Consider the following 21,742-nt stretch of genomic DNA (forward strand, 5'->3'; position numbering starts at 1 on the left):
CTCGACCTTACCCACACATGGGATCAACTAAGTCCTAGAGGAGAACAACACAACGTCCACTCCAAGGGACAACTTCTCAAGGAAGATTTTTCAACAAATTGAGCTCTTAGAGCACCACAACTATCTCAATCCACACAATGGGATGAGCCACTTCGAAAACATCTCCACTAGTCCTAGTAATCAACAACTCATCATCACAGTCTAATCAGCTTACAACTCAACAACACAACTCAACTCAACAACTTAAACAACGTACAACTTTTCAACTCATCATCTCAATCAAAACTTTCAACAACACAATCACTCAACAACTTATTAGCTCAACTCATAGTTTACAACTCAATCATCATAAAATAATATCTTTTCAACACATGGCACAACATACAACTTTATAGTAACATACAACTCTTCTCTAACAACTTAACAACATGGTCTACTAATAAATTTTGTATAAATCTCAACACGTCTACACATTTCACATCATGCTTCTCACAACTCACAACATTATCATTTCATCATATTTTACAACATATAAATAATCCACACATAAATATAGCAACTTTAGCAACATACCATGTATTTAACACATTTTCTATTTGGCACAACTACTCATTTAGTTTACAACACTATACTCAACATGCATCCCTTCATTTCACTTTCTACTCATTATACATCTCAATGTAATTATACAACTCCAGATGAGTTCCTAAATTATTTACGTCGGTTATGCATTGTGTCCGACGTAGATGTTAAAATTTACGTCAGACCCTACTAGGGCCGACGTAAATAATCCACAGGACTGCCCATTAAAAGAAGGTTTACACGCAATGGAGATTTTAAAAACTTCCTTCTCCTGCACGTTGTGCAATGGAGGCCACACGCGAGAAATCCCTCCTCCTCCTCCTCAAATCGTGGCTTCCCTCGCAGTCGAAGCCACCATGTGCCGCGAGTGGTCCGACATCAACGCCCTCCGCCTCGACAAGTTCTACCTCCTCTGGAGCTTAGGAAGGTTGGGGAAGAGGTTGATTCGCGTGATGATGTTCTTCTTCTTCGGACGGTTGCGTTGGTCATGGGTTTTTCTGGGAGGTTCTATGAGGTGGCGTCTTCTGTTGAGTGTGTTCACGAGAATAAGAAGGTAATGTTTGTGTTGCATTCTGAGTTTTTGAAGCTGGAGAAGGAAGTGGCCAAGTCCGGGTTGCAGGACGGGCCGTTCTGCTTGGAGAACGGGCCGTTCTCCAACCAGAATGGCCCGTTCTGCTTGCAGTCGTTTTTCTTTTCTTTTTTTTTTTTTTTAATTTTTTTTACAACTTTTTAAGTCAGATCTTGTAATGTCCGACGTAAATTTACGTCGATTTTTGCACCCGATGTAAATTTACGTCTCCCGCTTCGACGTCAGAGGTTTTTTCGATGTAAAACCCCTAAAATAACCGACGTAGAATGTATATTCTGTATTAGTGTACGTTACATAACGCATATATTCAACTTAAAAACAATTAAGTAGAAACTTATAAAAGTTTAGATATAAAGATGAAAACAAACTCTTCTTATTTCACATGATACGTAGATAGACCATGAAGATGATCTTCCAACCATCTTACTCATAAAAAAGCAACTAAACTTCAATTCTCAAAGCAATCGATGTTGAAAATCATACCAAACGATGGCGTTTAAAATCCATATAAAAATTGAAGGATGAAAAATAGACTAACAAGTAATAACCCATAATCATAAAAGTAGGACAAAATGATATTATGAGGTGTAAAAACTCTTATTATGGCTAATTATGACAATAGTAAGATATTTATGCAGAACTAAATTGTTAAATTACTCTCTAAAATTGTATGTCACTCTTAATTTAGTTATTGATTCTAATGAAACTAAGAAAAAAATTTCTAAAAATATAGTCTATTAATCATTTGAATCTTCTTGTCAAATAAGATCTATATTCTTAAAGAAAAATGCATAAGTGTCATGATAATTTCATGGGCTATACACGTGATATATACATGAAGTGACACATGTTACACGGATGTGCCACATGATGTATATCATTTTAATCTTTAAAACTGTAACACAATGTCAATTTAATTTCTAAAAATTGTAACTTAATGTCAGTTTACTCCGTAAAAATGTAACTCAATGTCACTTTAATACCTAAAATTTTAACTCGACATTATTATTTTATTTTAATAAGGTAATTATGATTTGAATATTTATACAATAAAATATATTACTAAGAAGGTATTAGAAGACCATTAAACAAAACAATTAAAAGAGAAAAATTCAAAATGAGAATAAAAATTATGTAGTATGTACCACTTTTAAAATATGTTGTTAATTTTGTAGAAATAATATTAACTTATATAAGAGAATTAATTATGAAAATAAAATATAAATATAAATTTATACTATTTTTATTTATGTATTTTAAAAAATGAAATGGATAAAAGAGGGAGAAAATTGACAATAAGCAAAAGGGGTATAGTACATAGTTTATTTTGGTAATCATAGTATTGGTATCTACTATAAAAAGTAGTGATTAATCTCCGTCGAAAACTGTGAATGCATACAAGGTGGGTATTTCCCTCCCAGCATAGTTTATTTCATATCCAAGACTAGAATTCAAATTTTAGACAACTTAATTGAGGAATATAAGTCGTTATCACTTGTATCAACTAATATTGATAAATATAACATATTTAAAATAAAAAACTAGTATTTTAGTATGTGTAATATATGCATATGTTAAATGTTTATTATATATAACTAAAATTAAAATGTTATGTATATAAATAATATTATATTTGAATATAAAATTGAATAAATAGATATCTTAAATGTATAAATTATCTTTAAGATCTATGATAAATAATTTATATTATAAGACAAAATTATTTTTATTTAATGATAACTTATTTTAAAAATATTAAAATTTAAATTATAAATATTTATAATAAATAAAAATCAAGTTAAATATGAAATTAAAAAAATTCATTAAAACATTCTTGTGAAAGAAAAATCTCTAAAACTACTCTCGTGCAATATAATAGTTTGTATTTTATATATAGAAGTTTATATTAATGTTAAATAACAAATTTTTAACATGATTTGAATATATTTATCATCCTATTTACGATTTTAATTTAATTATGTATTTTATTATGAAAATATTCAAGTCATAGCTACTTGATTAAATTAAAATTATAATAATATTTGGGAACTAAAGTAACTTTGACTTAAAATTCTAGTGAATAAAGTGACATTGAATTACAATTTCAGAGACTAAAGTGATATTAAGTTATAATTTTAAGAACTAAATTAACATTGTATTATAATTTTAAAAATTAAAATAATATTATATTATGATCATATGTCACCTAATATATATATATACTATGTGATACATACACATGACACATGTCATTCTATATATATATATATGACTTATATGTCATATTACATTATCATGTCGTATATACATTTTTATTTAAGAAAATAGATCTTATTTAACAAAGAGACTTAAATAATAAATTACAATTTTAGAAACTTTTTAAATTTTAATAAAATCATGAACTAAATTAAAAGCGAAATACAATTTCATGGACTAATAACTGTTTACTAATTCAGGTAGAATACTACAATTATTGTCTTTATATTCGTGTTGTAAAAAAATTATATGCACTTATTCCTATAATTGTGTGTTACAACATTAATTCACATCTCCGAACGAGCTGAATATTTACATATTTATATTGACGCATGTTAGCCGCACTTTATTTAAGTATAAACAATTGTACTATGAGCTGGAAACGCAATTTCATTATTGAATATGAATTTGTTCATATTAACTCGTGATTCTTGGATGGTGGCGTAGCAGATCGGAGGGGATGAGCTCTGCGGGTTGTTTTCCATTGGAAGAAGCTCATTCGACTAGACAAGCTGCAACAGCCAACGTGTGAGAATAAAAGAGCAGTTGTTGGACTGATCTAATAAAATTTTAAGAAAATTACTTTAAATACTTTTTTTATTATAAAAAATAATTATATATATATATATATATATATATATATATATATATATTAAAAAAATTAGTTATTTACATTTAGTTTTATTACGTTAGCTTCTTATGGAAGAAGAGAACAATAAGACTAATATTAGAGGTGACAAATGAATCTATTGATATATTATTCATTTAATTCATTCACAAATAAATTTATTCGATCCATTTATTACAACAAAAATAAATAATAGATTAAATTCAATCCATTCATTTAATTTTATAGATGATTTGTGATTCATTTATTATCTTTTGACATTAGATTATAATATGAGATGTTTATTACATCAAGATTCTAAAGATTATTTTAATATAAAAAATGTTTTATGAATTTTATAAAACTATATAAAAATGTAACGACTTATAAAAAAAATAATAAGATATTTCAAAAATAAAAATTATTTAATTTTTAAGACATTACTTTATGGATGAACCGATTCATTCATTCATGAAAAAATTGTTGATGGATGGATTAGATGAAACTTTTGTTTTAAATGGATTGAATTTTTATATGAAATTTTAATGAATCTAGATGAATTAATGAATTATTTTTATTTGTCTATTATAATCTGCTTAAAAAATTATCCAATCCATCTAGCTATTTGTCACCCTTAACTAAAATTAGGGGACTATGAAATACTAGAAGAAAAAAATATTCATTTTAAAATTGTCACGAGTCAAAATATAAATAGGAAAAATACCACTAGTACATGTGTCTTACATCTAAACACTTGATTAAAAGGAAAAAACATAAAAAAGGCTTAAATGAGTAATCCATCAGTAATCTTGAAGCCATTAGGGTGTTTGACTTTGCGCTTAGACTTGCTATACTTGTTCTATTGGGTTGTAGTGATATTATCATGTTCTTCCTAAATTATTTTCATTACAAATGTCATACTAATACAAAAATGACATTTCTTATGTACTTTTTATGTCGAGTGTCATTCACACGACATGAAAAGTGGTGTGGTAACATATTTGTAACTATGTCAAAATATTTTATGACGGGTGTTGACTTATCCGTCATAGAAAGAACATTTTAAGATGGGTAAGTCAAACACCCATCATAGAATGTGTTGATCAACCTTTAACTCCAACTATTCTATGACGTATATTCACATTCTATGATGGGTAAATTGTTACCTACCATAAAATGTTATTAGGTCACTTTGAGGGCACAGACCCATTCGTGTTCTCTACTATTCTTCTTTTTTCTCTATAGTGATGAAGCTGCGATTGAGGCAATATTCGGTGACTCCTTCGTGCACAATATCCACTATTTTCAACAAACATTTGTGATTTCTATGTTCTAGCGACCACTTCTTTTGTTCACTCCGTGCAACCTTCTTCTTCCGTTCTCCTCCGTGCACTCCTAGGTTTAAAGGTTTTTCCTCTTTCTTCCATTGTTTTTAGGGTTTAAGACGGATAATATGGGTTTGTTGAGAACTCTGTTCTTCAGTCCGACAAGGTTCTTTAGTCCGATGACATAGCAACCTTAGTTCTCCAACGACACAACAACCTCTATTCTTTGATGATACAACACTCATTTGCACGCTTCATTGTAAGTTTTTTAATTTTTTTTATGTGTATAATATTTGTTATTTAATTATTAATACATGACTCATATTTTCTTCTTACAGACCCTATGGCTAGCATATGCGGTAGTCCTCCTCCTTCTCCTCCTCCATCCGATTCAAGAGATGTAGAGCCGAGTCAACCTACCAAGAAGACGGTTAGGCAACCTACTACATTGAAAGATCTGACTAATAGCCAAAATAAAGGCGAGCTGAAACACGTTGACATTGATATGGAAATGAGGCTTGCTTATGGACTATATAAGCAACAATTTCACAGTTTTGTAGTCGTGATTGGGAGGAGCAAGGCTTCTATTACTTCTGAGAGTTAGGACCATGTTCCTAAGAGGTGAGAGCGTGAATAATTAGATATGGTAGACTATCACGATATGAAACATTATCGTTGTATATATAAAATAATTGTTAATTATATATTGCAAATTTACTAACAAAATTTTATATATGCAACTCACTTATGACATTCCCAATGTTGACCAATTGAGGAATAAATATGTTGGTTATTTTAACCAGCATTGGAGGGGTTTTAAGATTCAACTCAGCAATGAATACATTTTTTATGACAAGAAAGATAAAATCCTTGTTATTATTATCAATATATTGATCAAGAGAGCTGGAACAAGTTTCACGAGTACCAACTCTTGCCATATTATTGGTAATTAAGTCAGATCAACAATTATGTAAATTATATTTATTTACTTATATGTTTTGTTATTACTATATGAATTTTGTGTTTATATTTTGTATATAACAGGAAGAGAGAAGACCGGCACAAGAGCTAAATGCTCTTAATGTCTACACCTACATACTATCTCGTTGGGTGTAAGACAAGCTTGAGGAAAACATGATCAACGAGGTTGCTGCTTCTTTGGGTGATGGATTATGGGCCAACCAATAGAGTTGACCTAGTCGTCATGCCAAGTGGAAAACAACTTAATAGAGGAAATCAAGAAAGTACACAAATGACGCCACTCAAGAAGTAGTAGTGAGGATTGTAAGTATCATATTTTTCATATGTTGGAGGGGCATCAAGACATATTGACGGTTGCACTTAGTACTCAAGAGCATTTAGGCCGTGTGCATACAATTAGATGAGATAGAGGCATACACCATGTCTTTAGAGCTCCTATAGCTAGGTGTGTCAATAGATCACAACTTAGTCATGATGACTAGGTCATTGGCATGGACATGCCAATCCCTTTCTTTATATGCCAACATGATGCCTTGTACATAGTTTCTGGTGTTGACTTTCTTTCCTTATCAGTGGTGTAGCTATGGATTATGAGTGTATTATTTGTGATGGTTCTTAATTTAATATATTCAATTACACATTCTTTATATTATATTTCTGTTCACAATTATAGGTATCTTCATCGTGTGACTGTGGCCATGCAAAATGTCTTTTATTATGGTTTCATCAAACTGATTGCCATCAAGTGTGTTGGAAACAAAGATACTAAGGTGAAGCAATATTTAATTTATCATATACTATACGAGATAATCATTCTAATCATTGGTAGAAGTCACGAAACAAAAAATTCATATATTTTTTTTAGGAAAAATCATACATAATTACATGTCTAAATGTTGGTGTTTATTATATTATGGTCTTTGTAAAAATTAATATGATTATTTATAAAGGGAAAAATCCTATATATATATATATATATATATATATATATATATATATATATATATAGAGAGAGAGAGAGAGAGAGAGAGAGAGAGAGATAGAGAGATAATGGATCCACTTACTCCAAAAGTAAGTCTCTACTCAATAACTTATATTCTATATTAAATTTAAGCAATCCAACTATTGAATTAAACATCCATAATGCATATATTAAGTTTATAAATTTTTAAAAAATTTAAAATTATTTGATATTATGTTTCATTAATTCAAATCAACGTATATAATATTTTTATGATTATCTGCCAATTTGAATTAATGAAACAAAATATCAAATAATTTTTAAATTTTTTTAAAAAGTTTACAGACTTAATCTATGCACTATGAATATTCAATTCAACGGTTAGATAAGTTATTGAGTAGACTTACTCTTGAATTAAGTGTATCCCTCCTCTCTCTCTCTCTCACACACATATATGAAATTTACTTACTTCAAGAGTTCAATAAGTCATGTTTTTTATCAAATTTTAATGATATAACCGTTGAATTAAAAGTTTTTAATACAAATATCAAATCTACAATTTTTTTTAAAAAATTGAAAATCATATAATAATTTGTTAGATAAATTCAAATTAATATATAAAATACTTTTATAATTATCCGTCAATTTAAATCTTACAACTTTTATTCATTTGCTAAAAATTTTGTTTTATGAAAAAATTATTATTGTAACATTCATAAAACCTATCACTCATCACTTCTACTATTATCATTATTATTATCTTTAGTATCACGATCATTGTTATCTTATTTTTTTTATCATTGTTATTATTGTTATTTTTATTATTATTCTCAATAATATTTATTTTTGATTTACATCATATAGATAGATGAATAAGATAGATGATATAATGAAATTCTGTTAATGTGGAAGAGACTACTAGTTGTAATTAAACTTAGTAATGAAGTCAATATATATGCTACAAACTAGGCTTTTTGATCTCTAATTTTTTGGCCACAACCAAGGTAATCAATAACTGCGCGATGTATCAAGTAGGAAAATGGTTTTTTCTTTTCCTTTTCAAAAGACGTTTGCTGATAGAAAATAAATCAATCTGTCACAAGACTAATGATTACTCTACTAATTCATTATCCTGAGGTCACCACATTGCCACCAATGCATGCATGAGGAAACATAATTATACACCCACCTTAGTGTTGTTATCTCTTATATCGTCCACGTCAATAATATCTCTCCCACCGACATCCAAGGGAAGGAAACATCCTTCTGTGAGTATAACCATCTTGCTGTTGCATTTGTAGTCTTGTACAATAGCCAATAAGAATTGTGGAATATTGCAGAGAGACAAACTACGATGTCTCGCACTAGCTGTCTGACCATATTTTATATATATCTCCCCATAAGATTTTCAGAATAATAATAATTATATACAAATTACAAGTTCATATTAATTGGGTGTTTCTTAATTGATTGGACTTTGAAAGAGACATAGAAACGGAAAATGTTTTCAGGGGCAATAATTTTTGTATCTGCAACCGACACATTTATAGTAGTTTAACTTATGAACTATGGTACTTCATTTACGAGTGGCGAATTGGAAGGAAGAAAGCATTGAACTTTAACAAAAATAAATAAATAAAAGAAAAGTGTGAAATAATATGATCTTATTTTTTTAAGTACATAATAAAATCTTCTATCACTATTTCGTATATATAAAAAAATATTTGTTAAAAATATCAACTACTTGAATAAATCTCTATCATGATAATTTGGTCCTTACTTTTTAATCAAGAATACATAAGTTAAAAAAAAAAACATTGAATAGCAGTCAATAATAGTTGGCAATGTTATTAGAATGTTCTTTTTTCTAAATAGAAACGACACGTACGGGCTTTGGTAACGTGTGATGCCAGCTACTTACAATATTAAAGTGAAAGAAAGGTTCAGACAACAAACAGAATCCTTACCTCACACATACTCTCTCACTCTCGTGTCTTGTATAGCTTCAAATCTTTCCCTCCACAAGGGAAAGAAAGCAAAGAATTTATGGAAACCAACTCAGTTTCCAAGCTTCTGGTACTTGTCTTCACTGTTCTGTTTGTAGGTTCTGAGTTGATCCATTGCAGTGTCACCTATGATAGGAAAGCCATTATCATCAATGGCCAAAGGAGAATCCTCATCTCTGGCTCCATTCACTACCCCAGAAGCACCCCTGAAGTACATTTGTTATATATCACTTTTTCCTTACTACTTTTTGTTTGTTTTGTTTGAAGTTTGTTGATTCTTGTGTGTTTGTTTGAAATGTGTGTGTTGTTGTAGATGTGGGAGGATCTAATTAGGAAGGCGAAAGATGGAGGCCTTGATGTTATCGACACTTATGTGTTCTGGAATGTTCATGAACCATCTCCTGGCAATGTACCACTCTGGAATCTGGATCTTTGATTCAATTCAGTTTCAAATTCTCAAGTACCATCTCACACTTTTTTTGTGTGTGCTTTTTATAATGTTGGGTTGCAGTACAATTTTCAAGGGAGGTACGATCTGGTACGGTTCATTAAGACAGTGCAAAGGGTTGGGCTCTATGTCCACCTTCGCATTGGACCTTATGTATGCGCTGAGTGGAACTTTGGGTACATGCACTTTCAAGTTTCAGCTTTACTTTGTGGATTTCCTTGGTTTCTTGGTATGAATGCTTATTGTGTTCTTTGATGGTGTAGAGGGTTTCCTGTTTGGTTGAAGTATGTTCCTGGCATCAGCTTCAGAACAGATAATGGTCCTTTCAAGGTTAAGAATTTTAGTTCTATCTTTTGTCTTCTGAGTTCCGAGTCATTCTGCTTACTCGTGTCTTGAATGGTCTTAACCAGGAAAGTACTTTTTTTTTTTTTTTTTTACTGTTTTTAACTTTTAGGCTGCAATGCAAAGTTTCACTCAGAAAATAGTTCAGATGATGAAGAACGAAAAGCTATTTCAGTCTCAGGGTGGTCCAATCATTCTTTCTCAGGTAGGTAGGAAGTTCCTTTTACTTTTTCTAGCATAGGACCATGATAGCCGAAAGTGTTTCTTCAAAAATTGTTTCCCACATGGTAATAAGTTTCTGACTGAAAGTGAAATCTTGATGTTCAAAAGTTCTGGAGTGGATCTGGAGCTCACAAAATTCAAGCTAATAAATCACTACTTCAAGATTAAATTTTAACTCTGTCTCCATTTTTGTTTGTAATGTAATTTCTAGATTGAGAATGAGTATGGACCTGAAAGCAGGGCACTGGGAGGTGCTGGTCATGCATACACAAACTGGGCTGCAAAGATGGCTGTTGGATTGGGTACTGGTGTCCCCTGGGTAATGTGCAAGCAAGATGATGCCCCAGATCCAGTGGTGAGCCATCTCAAGTCCTTAAAGATCTTAGAGTTTGTTTGAATACAAATTACAAAAAATTTTGAGAGTTTATCTACTGAAAATAAAGAACTTTTTTGAGTAAAGAAGCTCTCAAAAGTTTTTCTGAGTTTGCATCCAAACATCCTCTTATTCATTTGCTTCAGTTGATACACTATTGGGATTATCAAATATGACTTCAACAATAGTCTTTTCCTCATTCTTTTTAGTTCATTATCATTAGATTTTTATTAAGGGTCTATCTGATTCTTCTCAACAGATAAATGCATGCAATGGTTTTTATTGTGATGACTTCTCTCCAAATAAACCATACAAACCTAGCCTTTGGACTGAGTCTTGGAGTGGTTGGTAAGTTATATTGTGTAGTTTTCTATGTTGGTTTTGAGTGAAATTTAGATACGGTTGTCTGAATTTTTTTTTATTTTTATCATTTTGATCTTGTTTCTTCTTCTTATTCCATTTTGGACAATAGGTTCACAGAATTTGGTGGTCCAATTTACCAACGACCAGTTCAGGATCTAGCATTTGGGATTGCCCGTTTCATACAAAAGGGTGGCTCATTTTTCAATTACTACATGGTTGGTCTCCTTCAATGATGTTTTTTTCTTTCCATTTAAACCAAACATACCTTTCCGTAATTTATAAACATAAATCTTACTCATGGGGTTAATGACATGTTGTAGTACCATGGAGGAACTAATTTTGGACGATCAGCTGGAGGGCCATTCGTTACTACAAGCTATGACTATGATGCTCCAATTGATGAATATGGTCAGATAATTATGCTTTCAAAACATGATAAGATTCTTTTATTATTTTGTTTTCACCATGAAATCACTTGACATCTATCTAGAACACTTGAATGTAATTTACTCAACTAGAAAATTCTTTTGTTTGTTTTTGTTCCATTGACAACCAAGTCTATGAAATGATTAGTACCCCTTAATTATTCCAGAAGATACATATGCACACACACATTGAATTTTTTTTTTGACCTCTTATAAAAATAGCTTTGTTTCATAATCTATCCCATCCTCACTTGTATTAGCAGATTGTAATCGAGTATTTACTGTGTTCAGGTTTGATCAGGGAACCTAAATATGGTCATTTGAAGGACCTTCATAAAGCTATTAAGCAATGTGAACGGGCTTTGGTTTCTTCAGATCCCACTGTCACATCATTAGGAACGTATGAGCAGGTCAGTTACCTCTAATGTAAAGCAGTAATATCATCTAGAGCCTATTTGGATATAAGTTAGAAGTATTTTTCAATAGAGGAACTCTAAAAAATGCTTATAAACTCGTACCCAAATAGGCTCCTAATCTTGTACTTTAAGATAAACTACTTTCATGGTGATAACCATGATCATGTCTTAGTTATCTTCCAGGCTCATGTGTTCTCTTCAAGAAATGGAGCATGTGCAGCTTTTCTTGCAAACTACAATTCAAATTCTGCAGCAAAAGTGATGTTCAATAATAGGAAATATAACTTGCCTCCTTGGTCCATAAGCATCCTCCCTGATTGTAGAACAGATGTATTTAACACTGCAAGAGTAAGAATTTCAGAGGGGCCTTTTATTCTGTCATGATTAAGTATGATGGAATCTATTGTTGTTCCATCAAGTATTTCTTATCAGTTATCAACCTTGCCTTTTGCATCTAGTTATTGATTGGATTTTTATGCCTTAATGAAGGTAAGGTTTCAAACTTCACTAATACAAATGGTGCCTAGCAATTCCAAGTTGTTCTCATGGGAGACCTATGATGAAGATGTATCTTCACTAGCAGAAAGTTCCAAGATTACAGCTTCTGGACTATTAGAACAGATCAATGCTACCAGGGACACCAGTGACTATCTATGGTATATAACCAGGTAAGTTACTTGATATATAGGTTGTCTTCTATATTTCCAAACACCAATCAAATAATTCTTTTGCCATCTAGTAGTCACTTTTTAGTTCTAATCAGTTGAAATCTTTTCTGGTGTGCATGACACAGTGTTGACATTAGTTCATCAGAATCATTTCTTAGAGGAGGGCGCAAGCCTAGCATTAGTGTTCATTCTGCAGGCCATGCTGTCCATGTGTTTATTAACGGTCAATTTTCAGGTTCGTAGTTAAACTTGGTATTTCTTATGTTTGCAATTCAAGTTCAACCAAGATGAGATTATTCATTCCTATTTCCTTGTATAGGCTCCTCTTTTGGGACAAGGGAAGACAGAAGTTGCACATTTGATGGCCCTGTTAACCTACGTGCTGGAACTAATAAAATAGCACTTCTTAGTGTAGCTGTTGGATTACCTGTCAGTAGTACCTTGCTTTTGGCCTCCAATTTGAACTTCTTAACCCTTTGCACCATTTGAATGCTTCAATATGTATGCTTGGCAATTTAACACACATTGATTGCTTTTGTTCTTTCCTTTTTCCCTAGAATGTTGGATTCCATTTTGAAACATGGAAAGCTGGGATCACTGGAGTTTTGCTTCATGGTCTTGACCACGGACAGAAGGATTTGACTTGGCAGAAATGGTCATACCAGGTCTGATGCACACAAATCTTAATTAAGTATACATAGTACTCATTTTTTAATGAATGCTAGAGACATTTTCTTTAACATTCTTTTTTAAACACTCACTCTATTATTGATTGAAATTTGTTGAAAATCACAAATTTTAACAAGTCTCACGTCTTATTTAATCTCTTTTATTTAGAACCTACTCAAATTTGTAAATTCCAATAAATTTCTGCCAACAACAAAGAGTGTTGGTAAAAGAATGTGACTAATATTATTATTTGTTAAATATAAAGGGAAATTAGTTCCTAACTATGGTATCTAAACAAACAGATTGGTCTAAAAGGAGAGGGTATGAATTTGGTGTCTCCCAATGGGGTCACATCTGTTGACTGGGTCACAAATTCACTAGCTGCCAGGAGCCCGTCTCAGTTGAAATGGCACAAGGTAAATTGTTATTGCTTTATGATATAATAAGTAACTTCTCTTAAAAAAAAAAAAAAGTAACTTCTTCTACTGAAAGCTTATGGATGATCAATGTTAACTCGGAACCTTCAGGCTTATTTCAATGCACCTGATGGAAATGAAGTATTGGCCTTGGACCTGAGCAGTATGGGAAAGGGTCAAGCATGGATCAATGGACAAAGCATAGGAAGGTATTGGATGAATTATGCAAAGGGTTCCTGTAATTCTTGCAACTATGCTGGGACATTCCGGCCTGCAAAATGCCAACTGGGTTGTGGACAACCTACCCAACGATGGTACTACTTTTTCTGCAAAAAATTCAAACTTAACCATTATCCTTATCCTTAGGATGACAAAATCACACATATCTCTATGCATAGTCATTGTGTTTTTGTAGTGTGTCATACAATATCTAATGTGCTGCTTTGAATCTGTTTAGAGACAAGTTTAAAAGGGTTTTTGAAAATTTTTTTGTTGAAAAAAAAAAACTCCTTATTTTCTGTAGAGAAACTTTAAAAAACTCTTTTAAGCTTGTATCTAAATCTTCTCTGTGCTAAAGTTTATTTTGTATACACTATTCAATTTTGGTTGTGATTAGCATTACTCTATAATGAGACAAACATTTTGCATACAAAATGTTAAATATTTTGTGTTTTGGAATTTTGTAGGTATCACGTGCCAAGATCATGGTTAAAGCCAACAAAGAACTTGATAGTAGTATTCGAGGAATTGGGTGGGAATCCTTGGAAAATAGCTTTGGTAAAAAGGACAATACATACTCCAACAACTAGTGAACCCGATTCAAAGAATTGAAAGAATGTGAACATGAGTAGTAGCCAAATGGTTATCGACAGGGTATCATGCAATGGGGTCATAATTCAAAATTTGTTTGTCCATTTGTGGAGTTCTCTGGCTTCCATTGGCATTGATATAGATCATAATGTTGAGAGAATAAGTTAATGTGTTTGGTTCAACCGTTGATGTGTTCATCTTCAATTCTACATTTTTCTTGATCTTGCATCAAGATGGGGGCACTCTGGATGATTCAAAAGGTGTGGCCAAGTTGATTTTTAATTTATTCTTTGTACAAAAATCAAGAACAAACGGATCCCTAAAATCACCAAAAGAAGTCAGCAAAAGTCAACGTAGAACCTTCTCCTTACGGACACACGTTGTACATAGTCCATTTGATATTTTAAAATTAATAAGTAGCCTTCTTTATTAGATAAATAGTGACAATTTGGTAAAATGCTATTAATGCAAGTATTTAATACATTAATTGAAACTTCTCACCTCAAGAAACTTGTAACAAAGATAGACGAAGCAAGTTTGTGAGGGACCCGCAAGATTTTGCAATGGTTATTTTCACTTAAGCTACTATATAAGAAGTTTTACAATAAGAAAGACCAGAAAGAACTCTTTTGGAAAAACATCATGTAATAAACATATTCAAATTTTTTCTAGAAAGCTTTTTGTACTTAAACTATTATATCACGTCTTAATAGGAAGATGAAACAACCTGTAAACCTTAGTAATTATAAATAATTGGGTTTGAACCTGAAGAGACTTGTCTTTATAAGAATATTTGTTTGAGTCTGGAGAAGCTTGTTTATAAAAGAATAGTTATTTGAGCTTGAAGAAACTTGATTATAAAAGAATACTTGGTGTTGAAACCTTGAAAGAGTTTGTGTGAAAAGAATATTTGGGTAGATTGCTTGAAGATGCAACTCAAATAATACTTAAGTTTAAGCCAAAAGTGGTTTAGTGAAAAAAATACTTTTATCTTGTTTAAGATAGTGAAACTAAATATGATTGAATTGAGAATTGGACGAAATTTTGATGTTTAAGACGAACTAGTATAAATATACTTTGTATTTCGTCTCCCTCTTCTCTAACACTTTTACTATCTAACATTAGTACTTCACTATTGAAAAAAAGTGCAAATTTTTAATTGATACTATTCAACCCATTTAATATATGTTTTTTCTCCACATTATGCATTCCATGTAATAACATAACTTGTCTAGAGAGGATGAGGTGTGAATAAACACATCTATCAACGTTTTCTTGTTTTTTATGCAACTTTTAAATTGAAAAGATCTGCATTACTTTCTGAATTGGACTTTTTGTGAGCCGTAAAATTTCAACTCACGGCCATACAATCATACAAATTACAAGATCACACAACGCAAACAAATGAACATCTACAATGAGAAAGACCTTCTTTTTCCTTTCTTTTGAGTGTGAAAAAAATAATTAAATAAAAGAAAAGTGTGAAATAATATAATTTTTATTTATTTAAGTGCATAATAAAATCTTCTATCACTTGTTCGGGTATATAAATAAAATATTTGTTAAAAATATCAACTACACTTGAATAAATGTCTATCATGATAATTTGCTCCTTACTTTTTAATTAAGAATACATATGTTGAAAAAAAACATTGAATAGCAGTCAATAATAGTTGGCAATGTTATTAGAATGTTCCTTTTTCTAATTAGAAAACGACACGTACGGGCTTTGGTAACGTGTGATGCCAGCTACTAACAATATTAAAGTGAAAATGTGATAAGATCATAGCTTAGATTTCGATGAAAATAAAAAAGTCAACGTTTAAGTATCTAACAATGGTACACCAAACAAAAACAGCATCGGTTTTGTTTCTTTTACTACCAAAAGAAAAATGTTTGTTTCTTCCTTGGCCGATGCATCTAAAACGAAATAAAAAAGAAATGCAGAATGATGCCATTTGCACATGCATTCTATATTTGTATGTCATCATAGTATACCAATAATAACTACGCAAGCATATTGTCATTGGAAGAAAAAACAAATTCTTTTGAACTACTAAAAAAGAAAAGAATTACGTACATAAAAAAATTAAAGAAAATGGATTAAGTACATGTAAAAAAAAAGGAAAAAAATGTTTACGTGCATAAATAAAAAAGGCTTAACTGATCATTATTATTTTATATTAGAACTAGCAAGTGCGATTGCACAATACTAATATTTAATTCTTTGTGTAAATATGCCATTAGTCCCATAAATTTAAGATAATTTTATTTTTAATTTCTTAAATTTAAAATTAATTTTTTAATTTCTATAATTTTTAAAAAAATATTTTACTCTTTATATTCAATGATTTTAGAAAATCTATTAATATTGTCGCACAAAATTTATTTATAAGCATCTATTTTAGTAAAAATATAACATTAAATTCAATACATATTTATATGTTATTAGTGACTTGAGCCATTAAAATGAGATCTTTAAAAATTATAGGAACTAAAATGTAGTTTTAAATTTGAGGGAGTTATTTTATAGTATATGTCTAAGGGGATATGGATTATAACTTTATTATTTCTCTTCTTATTTTATTCATATGAGACATTATTTGTATCCCAATATGGACATGTTTAGGGTTTAGGGTTTAGAGTTTAAGGTTTAGGGTTTAGGGTTTTGGGATGATGGTAGCTAAAAGTACTTAGAGAGTACACTTAGTGTGTATGTTTAAAGGTTATGGTGGCTGAGACAGTTGAGCCACATTCTCTCCGACCTCTACCTGTATAATATTATTTCTTCCTAAGCTTTTTGGACCCTAAATTAAAAAAAAAAATTATAATCAGATTTTTTTTATCCTTTTATATTTTTGTAGTTTAGTCTTCTAGTTAGAGATTTATTTATAATTTATAAAATTTGACAAAATTTTTTCGCATGCTTATACTTCAACAACCAATTCTAAAATTTTAAAAATATTATTGGATCTATCATAGTACAATGCAAGAACTCATTCACTCATACATAACTTTTTTTTTTTTTACCGGATTAATCTCTATAGAGGTAGAATGATGTTTTTTATTAGAAGACGAAGATCAAACTCCAATCCTTAATTAAGGAACCCAAATATCAAATCATTTAAACTAATGACTTTTGGTTCATCTAACTTGTATCTTAATCACTACTATCTTTAACATATATATCCCATTGCATTGTTTAACACGTTCATAAAGAAATAATATAAATATGATACTTATTAAAATAAAGCATAAAAATATTCTGTCATATTTCATATATCGTAAATAGATCACCAACTTTTAGTGTTAAATTAAAAAAAATAATACTCCACTAGAAACCTTTTAATTTACAAATCTAATTAATTTTTTTAAATGTTCAGATATCAAACTATGTATTAAACTTATAATAAAAAATGTTAAATACTTCATAAATAATTTTCTCAAAATATCAATTAAGTTGTTTGAATTAGTCTAATGTTCTACTTTCATTTCGGTGCTTAATGTGAAATTGTTGATATCTTACTTGACAAGTGAAATTGTTGATATCTTACTTGACAAGCTAATGTAGCCTTCTATATGAGCCACGTAAGCACTTAATAAAAGCAAACTAAAATTATAGATTAGGATGAGAAAAGTAAAAAATGAAATATGCATTTTATAGGAAGCAAAAAACATGAATTACTTATAAAAATGTAAAAGTATGAACTAAAAATATGATTAGGCTAAAAGAATATTATCAACGCATTTAGAACTTATAAATAATTAAGAATTACTTAATCTCTTGTACAATCTTATTACATGTAATAAGAATCTTAAATTATTAAATGAAGTTAAAAAAGAAAAAGAAAAAGAACTGTTTACACTTTTAGAATTTATAAATAAAATATATATTACTAAATCTCCTCTTAAGTTATTTTGTGTACTAATTATTAAATAATAATTGTACTACAGTGCATATGTGATAATAAAATTTATTTTATTATTTTTATAATAATATACCCACCCCACCATATCGTCTCATTTCCATTCTCATTTAGCTTGATTAATTATATATTATTTGGGAATTTTAATGTGTTTTTTAATTGAAGATGTTTTTTTTATAAAAAAAAATAGAGTAATTATTTAAGTTATTTTAAATTAAAAAAAACCAAAAAAATGATTTAGAGGTTTTTTTGTAAGTTTTTTTGACAGAAGTTTTTTAAGGTTAAAAATAGTAATTAAAGAAAAAACTTAAGAATATATCACATTCTTTTAAGTTAAACAAATAAACCATTACAAAAGGGAATCATGTTTTAATTTTTATCAATACTATTTACATCATCAAAACTGACAGAGAAATATGTCCAAATTATAGAGTAGCTCATCAGTCATCACACCTACAATATCCATGTATAGCATATTAATTTGACACGTTAACTATAACAAGACTCCATTATTATTTATAAAAGATAATATCTCCCTATAGATTTTCCCATTTATTAGTTTGCGAGGCAAAGAATATATCTAATAATGTACCTACAGATCATCAGCTCATGATTTTGACACATTAACTAAAACATTACTTCGATAAAATTATTATCTATAAAAGCTAAAATGCGTATACACTTGCCCTTTTCTCTTGTCGAGGAAAAGAAAAGAAAAGAAAGAAAAAAGGCAAGATCACGAGACCAGAAACTTGAAATAATGCAATATAGATGGTGTCACATGGAAGCAAATTCTAAACTCCCACAAGACAAGGGCATGACGAAGAAATAATTGTCAGAACAGACAGGCACAGAAGATAAAATAATTTGTCGTTCTGAGAATAATAAATTCAAGGGTATTGCTGTTGACTGTTGTCATCCACAATGCGCAAGTGAGACCATGGGTCTATGGCACATGCAAACAATTGTAATATTGTGCACAATGGGGTAGAGCAATGCAAGCCCTATCACCAGAGGAGAAAAAAAAAGTAGTTTGTCTTATAACAAAATCTGTAAGATATTTGGTATTGTAGCAATATAAAATTCACGAGGAATGTAGTTTTCAACCTTAGGAGAAAGCATATCCATTATTATCCAATTGAGAAAACATAATATCAAATACAAATTATTGATGATGAATTCATATTGTTGATGATTAATCTATCCTGAAAATTTTGGATGGTTCTTTTTAGTACAATATTCTTTTTTTAACTACGTTTTTTTTTTAATTTATAGTATTTAAATTTAAAATTTTATATAAAAATTAAATATAATAATATTCAAATTAATGACTTGGTAAATTATTGAAATATTCCGTTAATTTGTACCTTCCAAGAAAAAAAGAAATTGGGTTTTAGACCAACGCATGACAAAAATATATAAAAAAAACTACTAATTTAGGATTACATGTAAGATCAACGATCATTAGGCCTTTGTATTAGACATCGCACGTGTACTATCAAAATAATATGAGCTAACACTTTAAAAATGAAAAAAATCAAGTTAACAAAAGAAATTTGGCACAAAGAAAGTTACATGATATTTGTGATTTACCATGTCACTTTATATTTAATTGTTGTATCACTTCATTAACTTCAACAATAATTTATTTATTATCATCCATTTAACGTGTATATGACACACACACATATATATATATATATATATATATATATATATATATATAAAAAGTATATCAAGTGAGAGAGAATTTATTATGAGAGATGAGAGGGTTAAAATATAACTCTTAGATTAATCAAGTGAGAGAAAATTTAGGGTTTAATCAAGTGAGAGGAAATTAATCTAAGGGTTATATTTTAACTCTTTCATCTATCATAATATAAATTCTCTCTCACTTGATACGTTCCTATATATATATATATATATTACATATATAATATCTATAACACATAATGTGATGCCACGTGACTTGACATGTTTAACTATTATATCTCATCATTGACGTGTAAACATAATGCAACGACCCGCCTGACCGTCACACTACAGAACAATACCACATAGAAGTAGAATATGCATACAAAAAAGAATATATACATATATCCAGCCTGAGGCTCAACAAGTCAAAGTATATCTAATACTAACAAAATGCTACACTAAGGTAGCCTACACAAAAGATTCAGCTCCAGCCACCACCTGTGACACTACTACACTCTTCAGCCTATCCCTGCTCTACTTCCATACATAGTATGATCATCGCAGTCCAAACCACATGGGAACATGCAAGGGTAAGCTAGTGAAAATAATCAATATATAGATATAAACAACTTACAACTTCAACAACAGAAACAACATTTTCAACAGTTCAACGTTCAACACATAACAACACTCAACTGAATCACAACTTCACAACACAATAACATATATACAACTCATATCAACATCAATTCAACTCATTAACAACTTATGCGTCATCACACATTTACAACTCGGAGATCTCCTACAACGTGGTGAGTAGTCTAAGTGGCTAAGTCCTACCGAACCGACAACACAGAACCTTTTTAGGCTTACTAGGTAAACAACAAATTTAGATAGAAATTCACAACACAATAACGATTTCTCAGACTTTGTCACTTAAACAAGTAAGTATCACTAGTACAAAAGAGGTATTCTACGTCGGTTATTTTGAGCTTTTTACGTCAGAAAAAATACCGACGTTAATGCGGGAGACGTAAATCTACGTCGACCCTGTAAAACTGACGTAAATTTATGTCAGACATTACCAAGGTCCGACGTAAAAAAGTAGTAAAAAATATAAATAAAAAAACATAACGAATGCAAGCAGAACGGGCCGTTCTGCTTCGTAGAACAACCCAAAAGAAAAGGCCAACGACCTATACAAATAGAACAACCAAAAAACTGAATAGAACAGATAGTCACAATAGCAATGCGAAGCAAAAAGGTGTTAACGAAACCTTGATTCATACTTGATGAGCTGCAACAGTGTGCGAATGAGTAACAAAGAGTTCACCCCACTCTGCAAAAGACAAACAAATGATTCAGTAACAAAGGAGAGGGAGAGGGTTTACAGAGAAAAAAACGAAAAGTGATGAAGAGTGAATGCGCGCGGAGTGCCTCACACTCTCTTATTCAATTTCGCGTCCTCTTTTTACGTCGGACCTGGTAGGGTCCAACGTAAAATGTCAAATCTACGTCGGACAGAACATACATCCGACGTAGATTTGACATTTTACGTCAGACCATACCAGGTCCGACGTAAAAAAGTTCGCGAAAATTACAAAAATGCCACCGCGTCTTTTTTACGTGGGATTTTAGTGTTTCCGACGTTAAATAGGTAAC

The 21,742-nt window shown here is 30.5% G+C and overlaps 1 protein-coding gene across 1 annotated transcript; it reads left to right on the forward strand.

The window, feature by feature from the left end:
* Positions 1–9,245: 9,245 nt before the first annotated feature.
* LOC109817476 (beta-galactosidase 5) lies at positions 9,246–14,741 on the forward strand. Its single transcript, XM_020382721.3, has 18 exons — positions 9,246–9,518; positions 9,621–9,716; positions 9,819–9,931; positions 10,019–10,085; positions 10,210–10,302; positions 10,531–10,674; positions 10,952–11,040; positions 11,165–11,270; positions 11,376–11,463; positions 11,772–11,890; positions 12,080–12,244; positions 12,386–12,564; positions 12,690–12,799; positions 12,884–12,993; positions 13,122–13,229; positions 13,536–13,649; positions 13,761–13,963; positions 14,336–14,741. Exons 1-18 carry the CDS (start codon positions 9,348–9,350, stop codon positions 14,478–14,480), a joined length of 2,220 nt encoding a protein of 739 aa, XP_020238310.1. The 5' UTR covers positions 9,246–9,347; the 3' UTR covers positions 14,481–14,741.
* Positions 14,742–21,742: the final 7,001 nt, after the last annotated feature.

This window comes from Cajanus cajan, chromosome 9 (assembly GCF_000230855.2).
Source record: "Cajanus cajan strain Asha chromosome 9, NIPB_CcT2T_4, whole genome shotgun sequence".
NCBI lineage: Eukaryota > Viridiplantae > Streptophyta > Magnoliopsida > Fabales > Fabaceae > Cajanus > Cajanus cajan.